At 38.2% G+C, this 23,062-nt stretch overlaps 1 protein-coding gene across 2 annotated transcripts in view; it reads right to left on the bottom strand.

The window, feature by feature from the left end:
* NEDD4 (NEDD4 E3 ubiquitin protein ligase) overlaps positions 1 to 23,062 on the bottom strand; it is a 132,377-nt gene that overhangs the window by 98,128 nt on the left and 11,187 nt on the right. For both annotated transcript variants that reach the window (XM_070422168.1, XM_070422176.1), the window contains exons 2-4: positions 8,031 to 8,104; positions 5,510 to 5,588; positions 5,370 to 5,408 (exon numbers count right to left, since the gene is read on the bottom strand). In XM_070422168.1, the coding sequence (XP_070278269.1) occupies positions 5,370 to 5,408; positions 5,510 to 5,588; positions 8,031 to 8,104 (192 nt within the window). The remainder of the gene's footprint in view (positions 1 to 5,369; positions 5,409 to 5,509; positions 5,589 to 8,030; positions 8,105 to 23,062) is intronic.

Below are 23,062 nucleotides of genomic sequence, written 5' to 3'. Positions count from 1 at the left end.
GTAATATGCTAATTAGACTGGACATCCTTCTAGATCAGGGGTGGGCAAACTTTTTGACTCAAGGGCCACAATGGGTTCTTAAACTGGACCGGAGGGCCGGAACAAAAGCATGGATGGAGTGTTTGTGTGAACTAATATAAATTCAAAGTAAGCATCATTACATAAAAGGGTACGGCCTTTTTTTTTTTAAGTTTTATTCATTTCAAACGGGCCGGATCCAGCCCGCGGGCCGTAGTTTGCCCACGGCTGTTCTAGATGAAGCTGGTGCTGTGAGGGAAGCCCGGGTCCTGGGTGCCAGAGGGAAGCCGGTGCCAGCAGCCAGGGGAAGGAAGGCCTACTCTTGCACAAATTTCGTGCATTGGGCCTCTAATATATACATAAATTACATGAGGCCAAAATACCTATCATATTTTTGTGCCCAGAGGCTACACCATTAACCACAGTCCTCAGGCATGTGCTGGCGAGGGGGCAGCAGCATCCCCAAGCAGTGCAGTGGTGGCTCTCTTCTGCTGCTAGGACTGATGGTAGGAGAGGTGGGTCACAGAGCTGGGGTCTATGCAAGTAGCCATGCAAACAGATATCCTCCCCTCCTCCAGTGATCGAGGCCAGCCGGTGGCATTTCACTGCCAGAATCAGGGGGCTACAAGTACTCTAACACGACAGATCGGAGGAGCTGTGAAGCAGAGCTGACAGGACCTACAGAGTATAGGGCGTGGCATTCCTACCAAAACAGGCAGGTGGCCAATGAAGACGCTGCTTCACATGTACAATCACAAGAAGACAACAACGGAGAAGTGAATGTTAAGGGCAGTTTCCCAATTTTAAAAAGTCACAATCTCTCCTCCAGGCCCCAAGCTGAGCCAATATTCTGATCCAAAGCCCACTCACTAAAGAAGGTCCCTAGTCCTTAGAAGGAGGACCCTGCGTCATTGCAGGAAGTGTGTATGATATGACTCCTGCCTTCCACCCATTTATTTGGGTGACGGTGTAATGGGGAAAATGAATACTCAGACACACTGAGGACTGTTGGAAACAAGGTCTGTGTTGACACTTAGAAACCCAAAGCATCACCATGGCTTCCCTTGTAGAGTGAGATAATAGAGTCCTGGCTACTGTTCAGCTTACCCAGAGTCCACCGGTTCTGTGGATCCACCCAGTAGTCATTTCCCTGGTTTACAAGTGTAAGATTGGGACTGACATCCTGGAGGCTGGATCTCCTCACTACCACCACCACACTGACGCCATGGCTGTGGGGTAAGAGCGCACAGGGAGAAGGCCACGTGGGAGCCTCTGAAACTGTCCTCTGGTCAGGACAGTAAATCTAAGACAGAAATGACAACAAAAGCACAAGCAACAAAAGAGAACAATAGATAAAGAAGAGAAAAAATAGATAATTTTTAATCAAAATATAAAACTTTCGTGCGTCAAAGGACACGATCAATAACATCAAAGGACAGCCTACAAAATGGGAGAAAATTTTTGCAAAACATGTATCTGACAAGGACCTTCTACTATAGAAAAATAAATAACTACAACAACTTAGTAACAGAAGGACAAGTAACCCAATTATAAAACGGGCAAAGGATCTGGACAGACATTTCTCCAAAGAAGATACACAACTGGAAAATAAGCTCATGAAAAGATGCTCAACATCCTTAACCTGTTCTGTGGTTAATGGTGTATCCTCTGGGCACAAAAATATGATAGGTATTTTGGCCTCATGTAATTTATATATATTAGAGGCCCGATGCATGGGAAAATGCAAATCAAAACCACAGTCAGATAGCACTTCACACCCACAAGAAGGGCTCTAATAAAAACACAGATAAAAACCAGTACTGTCGAACATGTGGAGAAATCAGAACTCCCTGTTGGTGGGAGTGTGATATGGTACAGCTACTCTGGAAAACTGTCTGGCAGCTCCTCATATGATCCAGTAATTCCACATCTAGGTATAAACTTCCCCAAATGAAGATCTATGTCCACACAAAAACTTGTACACAAATGTTATGTGCATAAGCACCATTATCCATCATAGTTGAAAAGTGGAAAGAACCCGGATGTCCATCAACCGATGCATGGATAAGTATGGTTACCCATACACTGGGCTATTATTTGGCAATAAAAAAGAAAGAAATACTGACACATACTATAACAGCGGTTCTCAACCTGTGGGTCGCGACCCCTTTGGGGGTCGAACGACCCTTTCATAGGACTCGCCTAAGACCATCGGAAAACACATATATAATTACATATTGTTTTTGTGATTGATCACTATGCTTTAATTATGTTCAGTTTGTAACAATGAAAATACATCCTGCATATCAGATATTTACATTACGATTCCTAACAGTAGCAAAATTACAGTTATGAAGTAGCAACGAAAATAATTTTATGGTTGGGTCACAACATGAGGAACTGTATTAAAGGGTCGCGGCATTAGGAATGTTGAGAACCACTGTGCTATAACATGATTAAACCCTGAAAGCATTATGCTAAGTGAAAGAAGTCAGACACAAAGGACCACGTATTGTATGATACCATTTATATGAAATGTCCAAAACTGGCAAATCTAAGAGACAGGAAGTAGACGGATGGTTGTGTGGGAGCAGGGCAGGTGTTGAGGGAAAATGGAGAGTGACAGCTTGTAGGTATGGGGTTTCCTTTTTGAGATGAGGAAATGTTCAAAAATTATTTTGGTGATGGTTACACAACTCTGTGAATATACTAAAAACAATTGTATACTTTGAGCTAGTGAACTGTATGTTCTGTGAATTGTATCTCAATAAAGTTGTTTAAAAAACTAACAAAAATATTGCAACCTTGTGGGAACGTTAGAGTTTGGTACCATCAGAAAATACCTAAAGGATTCAAGTGTGGCTCCTATAATATGTTCATTTAATCCTCTAGTCTGATCCCTGCAGAAACCAGATAGACCCTGGGGAATGACTTTACCTGCAAGGTCAACCAAGAAATAGCCCGAGTCGCCTGCTGGTTCCTGGATGCAAGGAGCCCAAAGTGCCCTCACAGCTGCTGTAGACTGGTTTGATAGGACCCTTGCAATGTCCCTAGAAAGTGTGGGACTTGGACCTCTAACTCAGCAAGAACCGAGTAGCAGGGAAGAGAAGCTCACAGTCTTCCACTGGGTCTTTGGCAATAAGTGGGGCCACTCCTGCTCCTACTCCTTTGTTCCCGGACCCATGTATACTTTCTGCTGCAGACACAGCCTCATATTGAGGTCTCTGGGTTAATGAATAAACTGGCACCCCATCTGTGTAGAGTACTGCCCCCTTATTGGTGCTGCAGTTGTGCCCATTTGTGACGGTGCCAGCGCCAAATTTGGTTAAACCCAAACAAAGTACATGCAAAGAAAACCATGTTCAGACACATAATGAAATTGCTGAAATCAAAGAAAAAGAAGAAATCTTGAAAGCCGGAGAAAATGACACCTTATGCATTGGGGAACAATGCATTTCTCATCAGAAATTATGATAACACTATATAATTAAGGTAGTAAAGGAAAAAAGAACAGTCAACTTAGAATTCTGTATTTTTAAAAAATATCATTCAGGAATGACAGTATATAATAAAGGTATTTGAAGCTGAGGAAAAATAAGATTGCCAGCAGACTTGCTCTAAAGAAAATGCTGAAAGAAATTATTTAGCCCTAACCAGTTTGGCTCAGTGGATAGATAGAGCATCAGCCTGCAGACTGAAAGGTCCCAGGTTCGATTCCGGTCAAGGGCATGTACCCTGGTTGCGGGCACATCCCCAGTAGGAGGTGTGCAAGAGGCAGCTGATTGATGTTTCTCTCTCATCGATGTTTCTAACTCTCTATCCCTCTCCCTTCCTCTCTGTAAATAATCAATAAAATATATTTTTTTTAAAAAAGAAATTATTTAGGTAAAGGTAATTGATATCAGAGATAAAGTTAAGACTTCAGAAACAAAGAAAAAGAAACAGAAATAGTAAATATCTGTTCTTTTTTCCTTTACTACCTTAATTATACAATGTTATCATAATTTCTGATGAGAAATGCATTGTTCCCCAATGCATAAGGTGTCATTTTCTCCGGCTTTCAAGATTTCTTCTTTTTCTTTGATTTCAGCAATTTCATTATGTGTCTGAACATGGTTTTCTGTGCATGTACTCAGTTTGGGTTTCATTGAACTTCTTTCATCTATAAATGCATGTCCTTCACCAAATTTGGAATTTTTTGGCCATTATTTCTTCAAATTTTTTTTCTACCAGTCTTTTTCCTCCTTTGAGACTTCAGACTCAAATATTAGACTCTTTTAATACTATCTACAGGTCCCTCCGGCTCTACTAATTTTTTTCAATATTTGTTTTCTGTTTTTCAAATTAGATCATTTCTATTGATTATTTTCAAGTTCACTGATTCTTTTCACTTATCTCTATTTTGTTGTTAAGCTCATCTAGTGATTTTTAAAATTTCACAGATTCTGTTCTTAAATTTTAATATTTCTATTTTATTCTTTTCCATGGTTTCTATTTGTCTGCTGGGAACATCCATCTTTCCACCAATTATAAAAGTGTTTACCTTTACTCATGGAGCATGGAATATAGTAGTTGTAATAGCTGTTTTACAGGGTTTTACAGATAATTCCAATGTCTGGGTCATCTTGGGACTGGCATTTATTGACTCTCTTTTCTTTTGAGAATTGGTCAGATTTTCATGGTTTGTTGTATATAATCTTGGTGACATGTTGAACATTACATTTTGAAATTGGATCCTGCTAAAATCCTTAATAGTTTTATAGATGTGCATAACATCAGGTTAAGGACTCTGACAGATACGCATAAGGAGACGTTCTCAGGTTGAGGGGCCTCCTGAGAAGCCTGGAGTAACTGCTGACTGGAGTTTGCTCTTAAGGTATAGTGAGTCAGTGTGCGGGGAAGGCAGGAATGTGCATGAACGGTGTAAATGAAGAAATGTATCCACCTCCTGGCAGGCCCTTATCATCTCCTGCCTGGATCAGTCTATTTAATAAATGACTAGAGAGACACAAATATTGATTCTTCTTTAAAGGAAAAACATCAAAATATGCTAAATTAGAATAAGACTACCATATAGTCTCTAGATCACAATTAAACCAGAATAAGATAACTCCAAGTTCACAATAAACTCTTACCCCTTCATTACCTTACCTTGAATATATGGTTTTTTGTAATAAAATAAATGGTTCCAGGACCATGTCCTCTTGGGAATACCTAGATTTAACTTTAAAATGTTTTAAAAATCTAGACAAACTCTTATACGATACATTTTCTAATATTATAAGTGAGAACTTATCCTAACCTTTTAAGAAAAAAATGTGCTGTTTTGATGAAATAAAATGCATACTTACTTTGAATAATATTTCTTCATTCCATTTTGGATTCAAAGTCTAAAAGACAGTAAACATAGTGTAACTAATTTTTTATATTTTGTCATATAAATTTAAAACAGTATATTTAAATTTTTTTTTTGAATCCTGCTAAATCTGACCTTTTTAATGGTTCTCGTCTGCACACTTGTTAAAATTCCATTCATTGGGTCATATAACGTCACTCTCACATAAGGATCACTGTTAAAATTAAGAAAAAAATTAATGGTTGCTTATTCCCAAACTTAGATATTCAAACTATTTTAAAAAATCACAGAAGTTTCCTTGTTAACAATTTCTACAATTATTTTGTATAATTAAAAGGTTTCCTTAGGCAGGGGTAAGTAATTACAGTAATTTTTGCATCTTGTTTAAGATCTAAGTGAAATACACAAAGAATTAAAGAATTACAAAAAAAAAAAAAAACCATTGAGTCCCAATTTAATGATTTGCAATCTTTTTAGATTTAAAAATGTTTAATTTTTTTATTATGTTCTTTTGGGTTAAAAAGGTTAATTCACTAATTTTCAAGAACTAGCCCTGCAAAACCTCAGGTCGCTCCAAGTTATCTCATGGGTATAAACTCTTTTTACAAAATAAAAATAAAGTGCTTTTAGTTAAAAATAATTATGTCATATAACCTCTTTTACAAAGAATCATGGAGAAGGACTCCCTGGCCAGTGTGGTTCGACTGGTTAGAGCATTCTCCCATGAACCAAAGAGTCGTGGGTTCGATTCGTGGTCAGGGCACATACCCAGACTGTGGATTCAATCCCCAGTCAGGGCATGTGCGGGAGGCAACCAATTGATGTTTCTCTCTCTCCCTCGAAAAAAAAAAAATCAATAAGGAAAAAGACATGGAGAAGGAAAATCAAGATTTTTCCCATTTCTGAATTGGCTTTTTTATGGTATTATTGAAGAGTTGTAAGAGCTCTTTATTTATTGTGAATTAAAGGCCTTTGTCAGATATAAGTTTTGAAACTTTATTGATCACTTCGAAGAACAAGCTTTTGATTCCAATGATTTTTTTCTATCACTGTCCATTTTCACTAATTTATCCTTATTATTTTCATCCTTCTACTTACTTTAGAATTAATTTACTCTTCTTTTTCTAATTTCTTAAAATTAGAACTCAAATCATTCACTTAGGTCCTGTTCCTTTTCTAAGTTAAACATTTTAAAAATCTCAACTTTCCTCTAAAGATTACTTTAGCTGCACCCTACAAATTTTGATATTGCTGTATTTTCATTTTCATTCTGTTCAAAATGTTTTCTAATTTTTCTTGTGATTTCTTCTTTAACCTACAGATTATTTAGAAGTATATTGTTTTATTTCCAATACTTGGGATTTTTCTAGATATCTTAATGTTATTGGTTTCTAACTTAATTCCATTGTTATCAGAGAACATCCTGCATATAATTTCAATCTTTTCAAATCTTAGACTTGTCTTTTAGCTCTATACATAGTCTATGTTTTGTGAATGCATCGTGCACTTGAAAAGAACGTAAAATTTGCAATTGTTTGAGTTATTTTTATTGTTTGGCAGTTATAAACAATAGGGTAGCTTCTATTATCCCCATGTCCTAATGTTCATGTCCTTGTGTTACACTCCTCATAAATGTGGGAAGGACCTATGAATTCTAACCAATACATTACAGAAAAATGACAAAATGTATATAACTGCTGGCCAACCTCCTGGTCCCTCCCCCCAACTGGCAGGCCCTGATCGCCCATGGGGAATGGGGAAGTGGGGGGTGGCTGCAGACGCAGCAAGTATGGTGGTGGAGCGGGGGGGGGGGGGGGGGGGGGGGGGGCTGCTGCCGGCAGCTGGGGGAAGCCCGGGTGCTGGCAGCCAGAGGGAAGCCCAGGTTCTGGGTGCTGGTAGCTGGAGGGAAGCCAATGCCAGCAGCCAGGGAAAGGAAGGCCTACCCTTGCACAAATTTTGTGCATTGGGCCTCTAGTGAGATAATAAATGTGTATTCTTTTAAGGTGCTAAATGTGTGGTCGTCATAATAGATAAATCACTCTGGGGAAGAAAGCAGCCTATGTACACAGCCAGAAGCTGCACTGCCTGTACCCTGGAACCCGGGTCTGGCCCTTGCCCCTCCATGGTGCCTGAAAGGGACAAGTAAGGGCTGCCCAGCATTAGCACAAACAAGGAAATAAACAGGAGTGAGGGGAACCATGCTTAGGGAACTGCTCCCCGCTTCCTTCCTCCTGGCTCGGGAACCAACAGCACAGGAAAGCAGTCAGCCCCAGGTAGTCCTTCCCATTTCTGTGATCCCAGGGCTGCTGCTTACCAAAGAGGGGGCACGGGGTAGGGTGTTTGTTCATCCCCTTCTCTTGATCCATCTGGGCCTTTTATTCATCATCTACTGCCCACAGCCTATTTTATCGATGCCCAGAAGCAGAAATCATAAATGTATCTTATGAGTTGTACCTTTGTTTGTCTAATTTCACAAATTCAGTAACTCAGATATGAAGGAATTTAGTAAACCACCAATTGAAAATATTATCATTCTACCTCGAACAACAATTTAATAATATTATTCAATGTTTCATCTAAACAACATTTAGAAAAAATTAGTTAACGACTTCAAATTTTAAAATTGCAACCCAAATTAATATACTAATATACTTACCTAGATCCCAAGATATCCTTCTTGGCAAGGCCTATTCCAGCTATAACTTTCACCCTCACAATTCGAACATTTTCCTAAAATATAAAAATGCATATTTTATTTTCATGTACTTTATAACTTATCTAAGACACATACCTTTAAATATATACATCAAATACAGTAACCAGGCCCTAACTGGATTGGCTCAGTGGATAGAGCGTCGGCCTGCGGACTCAAGAGTCCCAGGTTCGATTTCGGTCAAGGGCATGTACCTTGGTTGCGGGCACACCCCCAGTGGGGAATGTGCAGGAGGCAGCTGATCGATGTCTCTCTCTCTCATTGATGTTTCTAACTCTCTATCCCTCTCCCTTCCTCTCTGTAAAAAATCAATAAAATATATTTTAAAAAAATACAGTAACCAGCCTGGCCAGCGTGGCTCAGTGGTTGCGTGTTGTCCTATGAACCAGGAGTTTCAGGTTCAATTCCCAGTCAGAGCACATGCCCAGGTTGTGGCCTCAATCTCTATTATGGGGTGTGCAGGAAGTAGCCGATCAATGATTCTCTCTCATGATTGATGTTTTTATCTCTCTCTCCCTCTCTGAAATCAATAAACGTATATTTTAAAAAATACAGTAATCAGGTTATTAAAATTAATTGGAGGAATTTTTCCCAAAAATTAATTTGAGCCTTGGCCGGTGTGGTTAGAGCATTGGCTCAGGCACCAAAGAGTCATGGGTTCGATTCCTGGTTAGGGGCAGTTACGTGGTTTGCAGGTTCAATCACCAGCCCCCAGGCAGGGTGCATATGGGAGGCAACCCACCAATGTGTCTCTCTCACATTGAAGTTTCTCTCTTTCTCCCCCTCTCTCGCATTCAATCTCTCTAAAAAAAAAAAAAAAAAAAAAAAAAAAAAATCAATGGAAAGAGTATCCTTGGGTGAGGATTAACAACAACAAAAAGAATTAATTTGATTAAAAGCTATACAAGAAAAAATGAAAACCATTTGTTATTTGTAGATGATTTGATTATCCACTAAGAAAAGCCAGAAAAAACAGTCAAATTATTACATTAAGAATTTATCATTGCTTCCAAGAAAATCTGTAGCTGTTATTAAGACTAATATGAATTTATCACTGTTGCTATGTACATAATAACACAAATCAAGAGTTCATAATCATTTTTAATAACTATTTTAAGATGGTAATTATTTTTATAATCCCATTCAATAGATTATATGTTAAATAAAACTATACTGTATTGCTACTACAAAGTATCAAAAATATTAAATTTCTTGAGCATCCTATAATGAGGTTTTATATAATAACATCTTAGTTTTAAGATAAACATACTGAAATAGTTAGGAATAAAGTATAATAAGTCTGCAACATATTCAAATGGCTCAACAAATAAGAGGTTGAAAATGAGTGTGTGTGTAAACACAGGGAATAAGCAAAATACTAGCAATGCGATGGTTATACAGGCTCTTTAACTGTCCTTTGGATGTGAAATTGTTCAAAATTAAAAGGTGGGTAAGAAAATATTATAACACAGAATACATATTTTAAAAAATTCCCAAGTAAGTGAACTGTTGGACACAGAAATAAACTTAATAAAAAGATTTTAAAACTCTATGGATAAAATTATTTTTAAAACTATTAAAGAACATAAAGAAAACAAATTTAAAAGTTCATTATGTTCATAGATGAAAATAATATTATTTGTTTTCACAAAAGTAACCTATAAGTTGAATTCAATATCAACTCTTCCCCCTTGGATTTTTTCCATGGATCTTAAAGAATTTGGAAATTCAGAGGAAAAAGTAAAAATGAGCAAAAAAGTAAACAGTAATATTCAATCACTATCTTATAGTGCATATAAAAATAAATTCCAGGTTCATTCAAGTCTAAAAGTGAAAAAGAAAACTTTAAAATTTTTATAAGAAGGAAAATACAAGCTCCCAAAACTCAAATCAGGAAGAATAAAAAAACCTGAATAGGCTGATAACGACCGAAGAAATTGAAGCAGTGATCAAAAATCTTCCAGCAAACAAAAGCCCTGGTCTGGATGGCTTTACATGGGAGTTCTACCAAGCATTCAAAGAATAACTAAAACCTATCCTCCTCAGACTATTCAAAAAAATTCAAGAGGAAGGCACACTTCCAAGCTCTTTCTATGAAACCAGCATTACCCTAATCCCAAAACCAGATAAGGACACCACAAAGAGAGAGAGAGAGAGAGAGAGAGAGAGAGAGAGAGAACTACAGGCCAATATCCTTGATGAACATAGATGCTAAAATCCTCAACAAAATTCTAGCAAATCGAATCCAGCATTACATTAGAAAGATCATACACCATGACCAAATGGGACTTATTCCAGGGATGCAAGGATGGTACAATATCCGCAAATCAATAGATATGATACATCACATAAACAAACTGAGAGACAAAAATCACATAATCATATCAATCGATGCAGAAAAAGCATTTGACAAAATCCAACACCCTTTCTTGACAAAAACTCTCAGTAAAATGGGAATAGAGGGATCATACCTCAACATAATAAAAGCCTTATATGACACACCTACAGCCAACATCATACTCAATGGGCAAAAACTAAACTCATTTCCCCTAAGAATGGGAACAAGACAGTGATGCCCACGGTCACTACTCCTGATCAATATAGTACTGGAAGTGCTAGCCATAGCAATCAGACAAGAAGAAATAAAAGGTATCCAAATAACAAAAGAAGAATTAAAACTGTCCTTATTCACAGATAACATGATACTATACATAGAAAACCTCAAATACTCCATCAAAAAACTACCAGACCTAATAAATGAATTCAGCAAAGTAGCAGGATACAAAATTAACACCCAGAAATCTATGGCCTTTTTATACACCAATAATGAACTCACAGAATGAGAAATGAAAAAAACAATCCCATTTACCATTGCACCAAAAAAATTAAGATACCTAGGAATAAACTTAACCAAGGATGTAAAAGACCTGTACTAGGAAAACTACAGGACATTGAAAAAAGAGGTAGAGGAAGAAATAAACAAATGGAAGAATATACCATGTTCATTGATTGATAGAATCAACATCTTTAAAATGTCCATACTACCCAAAGCAATCTACAGATTCAATGCAATCCCCATTAAAATACCAATGGCATATTTCAAAGATCTAGAACAAACTCTCGAAAAATTCACCTAGAATAAAAAAGGACCCTGAATAGCCACAGCAATCCTGAGAAAGAAAACAAAGCTGGAGGGATCACAATATCAGATATCAAGCTATTTTACCAAGCCACGGTTCTCAAAACTGCCTGGTACTGTCACGAGGACATATAGTCAATGGAACAGAAAAGAGAACCCAGAAATCAACCCAAACCATTATGTTCAATTAATATTTGACAAAGGAGGCAAGAGCATACAATGGAGTCAAGATAGTCTCTTCAATAAATGGTGCTGGGAAATTTGGTCAGATACATGCAAAAAAATGAAACTAGATCACCAACTTACACCCTACACAAAAACAAACTCAAAATGGCTAAAGGACTTAAATGTAATATGGGAAACCATAAAAATCCTACAAGACTCCATAGGCAGCAAAATAGCGTACATATGTCATAGCAGTATCTTTACCGACACAGCTCCTAGACGTAGGGCAATGAATACTAAGGAGAAAATAAACAAATGGGACTACATCAAAATAAAAAGCTTCTGCACAGCAAAAGAAACCATCGACAAAACAACAAGAAAGCCCACTGCATGGGAAAACATATTTGCCAATGATATTTCCGATAAGGGTTTTAATCTCCAACATTTATAGGGAACTCATACAACTTAACAAAAGGAAGATAAACGATTCAATCAAAAAATGGGCAAAGGACCTAAATAGACACTTTTCAAAAGAAGACATTCAGAAAGCCAAGAGACATATGAAAACATGCTCAAAGTCACTAATCATCCGAGAGATGCAAATCAAAACAACAATGAGATACCATCTCACACCTGTCAGAAAGGCTATCATCAACAAATCAACAAACGACAAGTGCTGGAGAGGATGTGGAGAAAAAGGAACCCTCCTGCATTGCTGGTGGGAATGCAGACTGGTGCAGCCACTGTGGAGAACAGTATTGAGTTTCCTCAAAAACTTAAAAACGGAACTCCCATTTGACCCAGTGGTCCCACTTCTAGGAATATATCCCAAGAAACCAGAAACACCAATCGGGAAGAATATATGCACCCCTATGTTCAAAGCAGCACAATTTACAATAGCTAAGATTTGGAAACAACCTAAGTGCCCATCAGCAATGAGTGGATAAAAAACTGTGGTACATCTACACAATGGAATACTATGCCATTATAAAAAAGAAAGAACTTTTACCATTTGCAACAGCATGGATGGAACTGGAGAGCATTATGTTAAGCGAAATAAGCCAGTCGGAGAAAGATAAAAATCACATGGTCACAGTCATATGTGGGATATAATGATCAACATAATTTGATGAACAAGAATAGATCCAGAGACAAATGGTAGTGGAGGGGGGTTAGAGAACAAGAGACTTGTATGCATGCATATTAGCATAACCAATGGACACAGACATTGGGGTGGTAGGGACTTGCCCGGGATGGGAATGGCTGTGGAGGGTGGCAGGATCAATTGAGAAAAAAGGAGACATATGTAAAATTTTAGGCAATAAATAAATTTTTAAAATAATAAAATTAAATTTAAAAAAACCAAAAAGGATGTATGTTTGAACTGAAAAAAAAATTTTTTTTTATAGAAACTGAAGAAGCCCAGCCAGCCTGCCTCAGCGGTTGGGCATCAAGCTATGAACCAGGAGGTCATGGTTCAATTCCTGGTCAGGGCACATGCCCAGGTTGCAGGCTTGATCCTTAGTGGGGGCATGCAGGAGGCAGTCGATCAATGATTCTTTCTCATCATTGATGTTTCTATCTCCTCTCCCTTCTTCTCTGAAATCAATAAAAATATATTTTTAAAAAGTGAAATTGAAGAATATTTCTGACATTGGGGTAGGGAAGAATTTTTAAAACTACAAACCCTATTGAGAAAAACTGTTTGATTTTACATTAAAATTATGTATCTTTTGTATGATAAAAGATACCATGAGCAAAATGAAAAGCCACAGGGACAAACAGGGTGAAAGTATCTAAAATATGTACCATTGACAAATTACGATTATCCGGAAAATATAAACAATTTCTAAAAACCAATAAGTGAAATATAAATAACCTAATACAAGAAGTCAAAGAGAATGGCCCATAAACACATGAAAAGATCCTCAATCTCACCAGTCATCAGAGAGAACTGTAATACACTGTTGGGAGAAGTGTAAATTGAAGAGTCATTTTTAAGAGATATTTGGGAATATTTACTAAAGTTCTAAATCAATAACCTAGGAATTCCATTTTTAGATATATCCCCTAGATAAACACTTATTCATGTATTCAAGGACATCGGCACAAGAGTATTCACAGTAGCATTTATAAAATTAAAAAAATACGAAATAAATGTTGCTCAACAGATATCTGCCTTACTGATTCTATTCTAAAATTATCCCACCTCAAATAGTCATATTCCCTTCTGGGGAGAGGTCTGGGTGGGAGAAAATATAGGGTGTCCCAAAAAATGTATACACACATTTTGAATAATTATAAAGATAGTGTTTATCAAAATACATTTCATTTTCAAAATTGAACTACCAGCGGTTCAAGTATATATACACTTTTGGGGGAACACCCTGTATACATATCACATAGCATTTATTTCAATCTTCTTCCATTTCTAAATGTTTACAACCGCCCTCATCCCTGAAGCTTTCACGGAAAAAGTATGATAATTGAAATAATCTATGAGCTCCCAAACTCAGATGATAACTTTAAATAGCACAAAAATCCTTAACTAGAGGTGTCAGTAAAATATAACTTTCTCTATCCCTGATTAAAACTAAATACATAACTGATCTTATAAAAAGGGCAGTCGCTAGGTATCAGAAATAAAGATAGAATTGAAAACCAGAAAGGGAAATGTAAACTGAAATTTCAGTTTTCTATGGGGATTGATTTGCAAAAATCGGAAGAGATTTTCAGATTACCTTTTTTCCCTGGAAAGTCACTACATACATAAACCCATGAACGTATTCTATTGGCCAAGTTCTCACTATACCATTTGACTGGGAAGTGGCTATGCTTTATTAAACAAGGTACCAATTTCAAGACTGAATTCTGGAAATTAGAAATATTTTTTGTAATGACAATTCGTACAGGAAATTTCGGAAGATGGCGGCATAGGTAAACACCGGAGACTGCCGCCGTAAACAACCACTTCAAAAATACAACTAAAAGTCGGAATGGACATCAACCAGAACCACAGGAAGGCTGGCTGAGGAGAGACTCTTCAACTAGAAGCAAAAACAACAGCATTCCGACGCTCAGAGGAGGCGTACTGTGGAAAATTTAAAGGTACGGTGGTGCGGTGGTGAGGTGGTGCGCGCGCAAAGCGGGCTGGCGGCTGAGGACGCGGTTGTCGTTTTCAATCAGGAGTGAGTCTCAGACTCTGGGCTACAGATCCGGGCGAGTCTCTAGGGACCCAGACTCAAACGGGAGAAGCGGGACTGCCTGGCTACGGCCCCTCCGAGGTTTGCAGCGGTTGCTGGGACAGAGAGGCAGAACCCCTGGGGACGGACTGAGAGCGGCCATAGCGGCTCCCTCCCCCCGCCCTGTTGATCCCGCCCGCCCAAGCCCTGCGCACAGCCATTTGCCGATCGCCGCAGGCAAAGGTTGGATTGGCGCCTCCCCAGAAGACAGACGTTTTCCGCACAGCTGATTCCTACAGCCAGTCGGCCTGGTGGTCAAATCCCTCTAGTGTTAACTACAACAATTAAGGCTTGGCTAGAACAAGACTGCGCACAGAGACCACAAGGGGGTGCACCAAAAAAGCATAAAAGATGCGGAGACAAAAAAACATGACAGAAATGGAGGATATGGAGCTAAGAATCGCAATTTTGAGGGCTTGCCATAAATTTGTGCAGAGCCTCACGAAAACTAATGAGACCCTCGATGCTACGATAAAGAAATTAGAAAGTAAGCATACACGGACTGAAATAAAGAATATTATACCCAATAGCAGACCAGAGGAGCTCAAGAATCAAACCAAAGATTCGACAAAAAACACCCAATTGGAAAAGCAAAATGAAAAAAGAATCCGAAAGTGTGAAGATAGTGTAAGGAGCCTCTGGGACAGCTTTAAGCGGTCTAATATCAGAATTATTGGAGTGCCAGAAGATGAGAGACAGCAAGATATTGAAAACCTATTTCAAGAAATAATGGCAGAAAACTTCCCCCACCTGGTGAAAGAAATGGACTTACAGGTTCAAGAAGCGCAGAGAACCCCAAACAAAAGGAATCCAAAGAGGACCACACCAAGACACATCATCATTAAAATGCCAAGAGCAAAAGACAAAGAGAAAATCTTAAAAGCAGCAAGAGAAAGAAACTCAGTTACCTACAAGGGAATACCCATACGACTGTCAGCTGATTTCTCAACAGAAACTTTGCAGGCCAGAAGGGAATGGCAAGAAATATTCAAAGTGCTGAATACCAAGAACCTACAACCAAGATTACTTTATCCAGCAAAGCTATCATTCAGAATTGAAGGTCAGATAAAGAGCTTCACAGATAAGGAAAAGCTAAAGGAGTTCACCACTGCCAAACCAGTATTATATGAAATGCTGAAAGGTATCCTTTAAGAAGAGGAAGAAGAAGAAAAAGGTAAAGATACAAATTATGAACAACAAATATGCATCTATCAACAAATGAATCTTAGAATCAAGTGAATAAATAACCTGATGTACAGAATGAACTGGTGATTATAATAGAATCAGGGACATAGAAAGGGAATGGACTAACTATTCTTGGGGGGAAAAGGGGTGTGGGAGATGCGGGAAGTGACTGGACAAAAATCATGCACCTATGGATGAACACAGTGGGTGGGGAGTGAGGGTGGAGGGTGGGGTGGGAGCTGGAAGGAGGGGAGTTATGGGGGGAAAAAAGAGGAACAAATGTAATAATCTGAACAATAAAGATTTAAAAAAAAATGACAATTCGTACAAACTTTTTGCAGTCGTAAGGTATAATCAAAAGTGGCATCAGATTAGTCAATAGTATTGTAATAACTATGAATGGTGCCAAGCGGGTACTTACAATATCAGGGGAGACACTTTCTAAAGTATATGATTGTCTCACCACTATGTTGTATACCTGAAACTAATACAAAATAATGTTAAATGCAACAAAAAGTTCTATCAGCAAATAATGCATGTTATTTGATCTTAGTTTTTCTAAGTGTAGACAAGTGTTTATAATTTGTATATGAACTTGAGAAAAGAGATCATCATAACCCTCTAAGAAAATTAATCCATATTTGTGGAGCCTTTACTGGAACTGTCCCCCAGAAGTCTCCAGAGGAAAAACATAACAGGCATTAATTAAAAACAATTCCAGGAAATGATAAATTACTCACAGTAACAGACAATTTAACTTTTCAACTCTATCCTTGCATTTCCCACCACAAAAATCAGAACGAATTACATTAGATGCTATGGTTAACTGATGTGAAACTATGCTGTTTTAAGATTCTTTCATAAAAATTAAATAAGAAATGCCATTTGATATTTGTATTCATTTACCTTCATTTTATAAATTTAGCTAGAAAATTGTTCAAACTGATCTCTTCAATCACACCCACAAACAGAGATCACATTTCCCATCATTTTTGAAAATGAAGGAAAAGAGCGTAAGAGCTGCAATGTTAGAATCATGATAGTAAAAGTATTATTAACAGAAATCTGGATAGTGCTCAAATGAGCAAAAGAGAAACAAAAATAAAACATCTTTTCCTTAACCAATATGAGGACATTATCTTTAAACAGATCACCATCACAGCTCTTCACTAAAGCTGGAATCTTCCCCTCCACTCATAAGAGAGCTTTATTGATTTATGAAAGTGAAAAAGTTGCAAATTGGCAAACATATGCAGGCGGCTTTTCTCAATGACTTGGTGAAATAAAATGTTAATGTGTTACCTATACAGACAGATTCAGTAATTAAAAGCAGCTTCCCGGGCTGAGATTTTCTCCACAATTCATAAAAACAGCAACTTCCTGCTCCTTAATCTTCTGTCAATGACCCCCCTCCAAAAAAATAATATGAGTAATAGGAAATGCAGAGCTTAGGTCTTTCCATCTCTCATAGGTCTTGGGAGACTCTGTGCTACTCTTTTTATCCTTCTCCCATCCTTCTGTCTAGTCTTTAAAAAAAAGACATATCTTGTGTTGACTTATCTTTGGGTTCCCTCTGCCTGAGATATTCTTCCCTATCTCCTACCCCTTCATTGTTAAAGTCCTAAATCATCTGAGCAGATTCCTTTGAAGCCATTAATGTATAATTATTAATGTTACTTAATAACAGAAAATGATAATGTTAATTGGAAAAATCAAGATGCAGAATGTTACCTATTCTATGACAACTCTGTAAAAACATGAATGCAGACGGATAAAAATCAGAAGGAAATATGAAAATAGCTATTAAAATATGAGATGACAAAGGGTTTTCTTTTACTTCTGAAATTTGTTATAACTTTTAAATTATTTTTTTTTCTTTAAAAAGTTCTGTCCTTTCTTTAAAGTCCAAATGCCATTTTTCCTAAAAGCCTTGACATGAATCTTCCCTTCTCGTTAGAGGCTCGTTTATACAGCGTCTATCACATACTATCTTGTATCTGAGGCAATCAAGTGTGTGTTTTCTTAAAATTGTGAGATTTTGAAGCTTAAGAAACTCAGCTTTTCATTATATTTGTTTTCTCTACAGAATCCAGAAGAATACTTGGCACATAGTGGAGGCTGACAAATTCTTGATTAACCACAAACCTTCCTGAAGTTACAGAAAGTAGGTATAAGGCATCTTATCAAAAACAAGGACAGGCCCTGACCAGTTTGGCTCAGTGGATAGAGCATCGGCCTGTGGACTGAAGGGTCCCGGGTTCAATTCCAGTCAAGGGCATGTACCTTGGTTGTGGGCACATCCCCAGTAGGGAGTGTGCAGGAGGCAGCTGATCAATGTTTCTAACTCTCTATCCCTCTCTCTTCCTCTCTGTAAAAAAATCAATAAAATATATTTAAAAAAACAAAAAACAAGGACAGGTTTGCACAAACAGTGAACCAAGAACAGTGGCTGCCAGACCAACACCCACCAAACAGACAACTGGAAGACTTCTCTCTGAGCAAGATGAGTGGTTCAAGGTAGGGGAAAGAAAACAGACGCTAGAAATACTTATTTGTGAGAGTCTCACAATTAAATGGTAGGTCAGAAAAGCCTACTATGAAATACTCCTGTCAAATGGACCTGCCCACTTTTACAGAGTCTCTGTGTCAGCCCCTAAGGGAATCGATTAGGAAAGATGAAGACAAGAGATCAAGGAAACAGTGGATCCAACACAGACAAGAGATTCAGAGGATTTTCACGATGATGGCAAAGGGCTGCCCGCAGATGACGCTGTACAATAGGGGTAGAGTGCCAGCCGTTTGGATGGACGGCACATAGCAAGAGGCTGTCTCCAACAAGAATGAGGGAAAAGGAATCAATACCATTTGTGAGTTATGTATCCATGCATAAATATTTTTCGACATTGCAAGGTTTTAACATCCTGTCAGTTTGCAATTTTATTTGTGATAGGTGTACAAAAACCTAAAGCAAAAAGTGTACAACAGCCCTGGCTGGTGTGCTCAGTGGATAGAGTGTTGGCCCAAGTACTGAAGGGTTGCAGGTTCGATTCTGGGTCAAGTGCACCTACCTTGGTTGCAGGCTCGATCCCCTGCCCTGATCAGGGCACATGCAGGAGGCAACCAATTGATGTGTCTCTCTCACATGGATGTTTCCCTCTCTGTGTCTCTGTCCCTCCCTTCTACTCTCTCTAAAAAAATCAATGGAAAAAAATATCCTTGGGTGAGGATTAACAAAAAAAAGTGTGCAATAAATAACTATAAGGTATAATAATTCAGATGTGAATACTACTGTATTTACCTAGTGCATTAATATAAACCTTAAATAAATATTTAAGCAAAAAATTGCTACAATAGGAGAGCAGGATGTGTAGTTTTCTTTTTTTATTTTTCTACAATATCTGCTATATAATTTATGGTGATCATATTTTCCAAAGTAAAAATGGAAACTATGGATTGACAGTAGTATTCTTCCTCTGGTGTGTAAATTTACTTGAAAATTTTTATGAAAATATAAATGCTAGATCACCTTTATTGAAAAATACATAAAATCAGGACCATCCTAGTAAATGAAAGGTAGAGTATATGATTGTTATATACTTGCTATGGTCAAAGCTCCTCGGGAGTGTTAGTGGTGATAACCATGATCAACTAGAATACTCAGAATCCTTAGATTTACAAGAGAACCATGGTTCTCAAAGTGCATTCCCTGGACCAGTAGTATGAACACTACATGGCAATTTATCAGAAATACAAACTTTCATGCCCTGCATGGAGTGAGTCAGACAACCTGTGGTGGGGCCAGCAGCCTGTGGGGATTCTGATGGACACAAAAGTTGAGAACCACAGGTGAAGAGCATGAGAGTAAGAAGGGAAGTGTTGTAGTTAAGGCAGTTGCAGGAGTATTCCCCATTTACAAAACTGTAACTTCATTTATTCAATCAGTATTACATAATTTCCAAAAAAGAACAGCTAATCATTACTTTACATCTTCACATTACTTTGAAATCTGACAGCACAATATATGCTTATTTATACCTGAAACATCTCTGGAAGCATATATATCAAGCTGATAATCGTATTCCACAGTAGTTTTATTCATAATAGCCAAAAGCTGGAAACAATCAAAGTGTCCATCAAAAGGAGAATGGATAAGTATTTGGTATATTCAGATGGAATACTACTCAACGATAAAAAGACTGAGCTACTGATACAATCACATGGATGACTTTGAAAAACGTTACATTAAACAAAAGAAGCCATACTCTTGTTTCTCTTCAGAGAGAATAAATCGTTCATCTTTTATTTTTTAAAAAGGAAGCTAGACACAAAGAGTACACACTGTATGATTCCATTTATATGAGTTCCAGAACAGGCAAAATTAACCCATGGTGACTAAAACGTTGCCCAGGAAGAGTAAAAAGAGGGAGTTGACGAGAAGAGCTCAAGGAAACATTTTGCAGTGATGTCAATTCTCTATATCTTAACTGGGTTGCTAGTTATAAAGGTTGAAAATTATTGTACATTAAAGATCCGTTTGTGGTTCACTCTCCCACGAGGACGCTGCCGGTCCTTCCATTGCTCAGAGCCAGAACCTGGTCAGTCATCAGCTGCTGAAGCTACGGAAACCTGTCTACCAGTGACTGGAGTGCAATCAACTCAGCATGATCCCACTCCTGAGCGCTTACTCATTGGAAGCTCTGATTGGCTACATCACAGGACTCTCTGGGCTGTGATTGGCGGACCAGATCCTATCCCAGGCCCCTGGCAGACCCAACCATGTCTCATCACCAACAACATCCAATCAATGGGCTTTGCTCTGAGTAAGAGGACAGTGAAGGGGGAAATTCAGATCCTGCTAACAGAGCATCGGGGAGGCCGGTCAGCCTCTCTCCCTATGAACAGGGGCCTCTCCGTGCAGATCCAAGCAACAGCAGCCTCCTGATCATCACACCCTCTGTCTGAGGAACAGCAGCTGTATGTGAAGCCTCCCCGCACAAGCCAGAAGAGCCACCACAGCTGTGAACACCACCCACCAGAGGAGCTGCTGCCAACTGAGGAGCAGCAGCTACCCCAACCACCCAAGGAGCAACGACAGCCCAAGGAGCCACTGCCACTCAGGGAGCAGCCACTGAAGGACTCAACATCTAGATATGTCAGTGAGATCAAACATGGGTAGGCAAAGAAACCCCCAAAGGAAAGAAAAGGAGGACTCACCAGAAAAGCAGCTAAGTGAGACAGAGGCATGCAACATGACAGAAAAAGAACTCAGAATAAGGGTCCTAGCATGCATAAACCGGATGGAGGAAAAAATCAACAACATATGCAAGAAGCAAGATGAAACAGATGAAAAAAATCAACTACTTATGCAAGAAGCAAGAAGAGACAGAAAAAATCAATAACTTTTGCAAGACCCAAGAAGAAATGAAGAGCGATATAGCTGCAATAAAAAACACCATTGAAAGCATCAACAGTAGACTAGGAGAAGCGGAGGACAGAATTAGTGAATTAGAAGACAAGGAAGCAAAACACACCCAAACTGTACTGCAATTGGAGAAAGAAATTAAAAGACAGGAGGAGAGCCTAAGGGAGCTTTGGGACAACATGAAACGAAACAACATACGAATAATAGGGGTGCCAGAACAACAGAAAGAGGAACAAGGGTTAGAAAACCTATTTGAAGAAATAATATCAGAAAACTTCCCTAAGGTGGGGAAGAAAAAAGTCACACAAGCCCAGAGAGTCCCAAACAAGGTGAACCCGAAAAGACCCACACCAAGACACATCATAATTATCATGGCAAATGTTCAGGACAAAGAGAGAATCCTAAAGGCTGCAAGAGAGAGACGGAACGTTACATACAAGGGATCTCCCATTAGATTATCAAATGATTTCTCAACAGAAACACATCAGGCCAGAAAAGAATGGACGGAAATTTACAAAGTGATGCAAAGCAAAGGACTGAATCCAAGAATACTCTATCCAGCAAGGCTATCATTCAAAATTGAAGGGGAAATAAGAAGCTTCATAGACAAAAAAAGGCTAAGGGAGTTTATCACCACCAAGCCAGCAATGCAAGAAATGCTAAAGGGACTGGTGTAAAAAGAAGAAATAACAAGCTCAGAAAGAAAACAGCCACACAAAAAAAGAAATGGCTACAAACAAGTACTTTTCAATAATAACTTTAAACGTAAACGGCCTAAATGCTCCAACCAAAAGACATCGAGTGGCTGAATGGATACAAAAACATGAGCCATACATTTGCTGTCTACAAGAGACCCACCTCATTAGAAGGGACTCACACAGACTGAAAGTGAAGGGATGGAAAAATATCTTTCAGGCAAATGGAAAGGAAAAGAAAGCTGGGGTAGCAATACTTATATAGGACAAAATAGACCTCAAAGTGAAGGCCATAACAAGAGATAAGGAAGGCCACTTCATAATACTAAAAGGATCAATACAACAAGAAGATATAACCCTGGTAAACATATACGCACCCAATGCAGGAGCACCCAAATACATAAAAAAATTCCTGGAAGATATCAAAGGAGAGATTGACAACAATACAATCATAGTAGGGGACTTTAATACACCACTGACATCACTGGATAAGTCCTCCAGACAAACAATCAGCAAAGAAACAGCAATCCTAAATGACTCACTAGATCAGATGGACTTAATAGACATCTTCAGAACACTTCATCCCAAAGCCGCGGAATATACATTCTACTCAAGTGCTCATGGGACAGATTCAAAAATAGACCACATAATGGGTCACAAGCAAAGTCTCCCCAAATTCAAGAAGATTGAAATCATAAAAAGCATCTTCTCAGACCACAAGGGCATAATATTAGAAATAAACTACAATAAAAACAACCCAAAATACTCAAACACTTGGAAGCTGAATAGCATGTTATTAAATATTGACTGGTTTACCAATGACATCAAAGAAGAAATTAAAAACATCCTGGACACTAATGAAAATGAAAACACAACAATCCAAAACCTATGGGACACAATGAAAGCAGTCCTGAGAGGGAAGTTTATAGCTCTACAGGCCTATCTCAAAAAACAAGAAAAAATGGTAGTAAATCATCTAACTCTACAACTCAAAGAATTAGAAAGAGAGCAACAAGAAAACCCCAGAGTGAGCAGAAGGAAGGAGATAATAAAGATTAGAGCAGAAATAAATGACATAGAGACCAAAAAAACAATACAGAAAATCAATGAAACCAAGAACTGGTTCT

Source organism: Myotis yumanensis, unplaced genomic scaffold (genome assembly GCF_028538775.1).
Source record: "Myotis yumanensis isolate MYYU_CA2020_CCGP unplaced genomic scaffold, mMyoYum1.0.hap1 SCAF_1, whole genome shotgun sequence".
Lineage (NCBI taxonomy): Eukaryota > Metazoa > Chordata > Mammalia > Chiroptera > Vespertilionidae > Myotis > Myotis yumanensis.
Note: the sequence above shows the minus strand (reverse complement) of the source record. Positions and strands in the feature narration are given on the sequence as shown.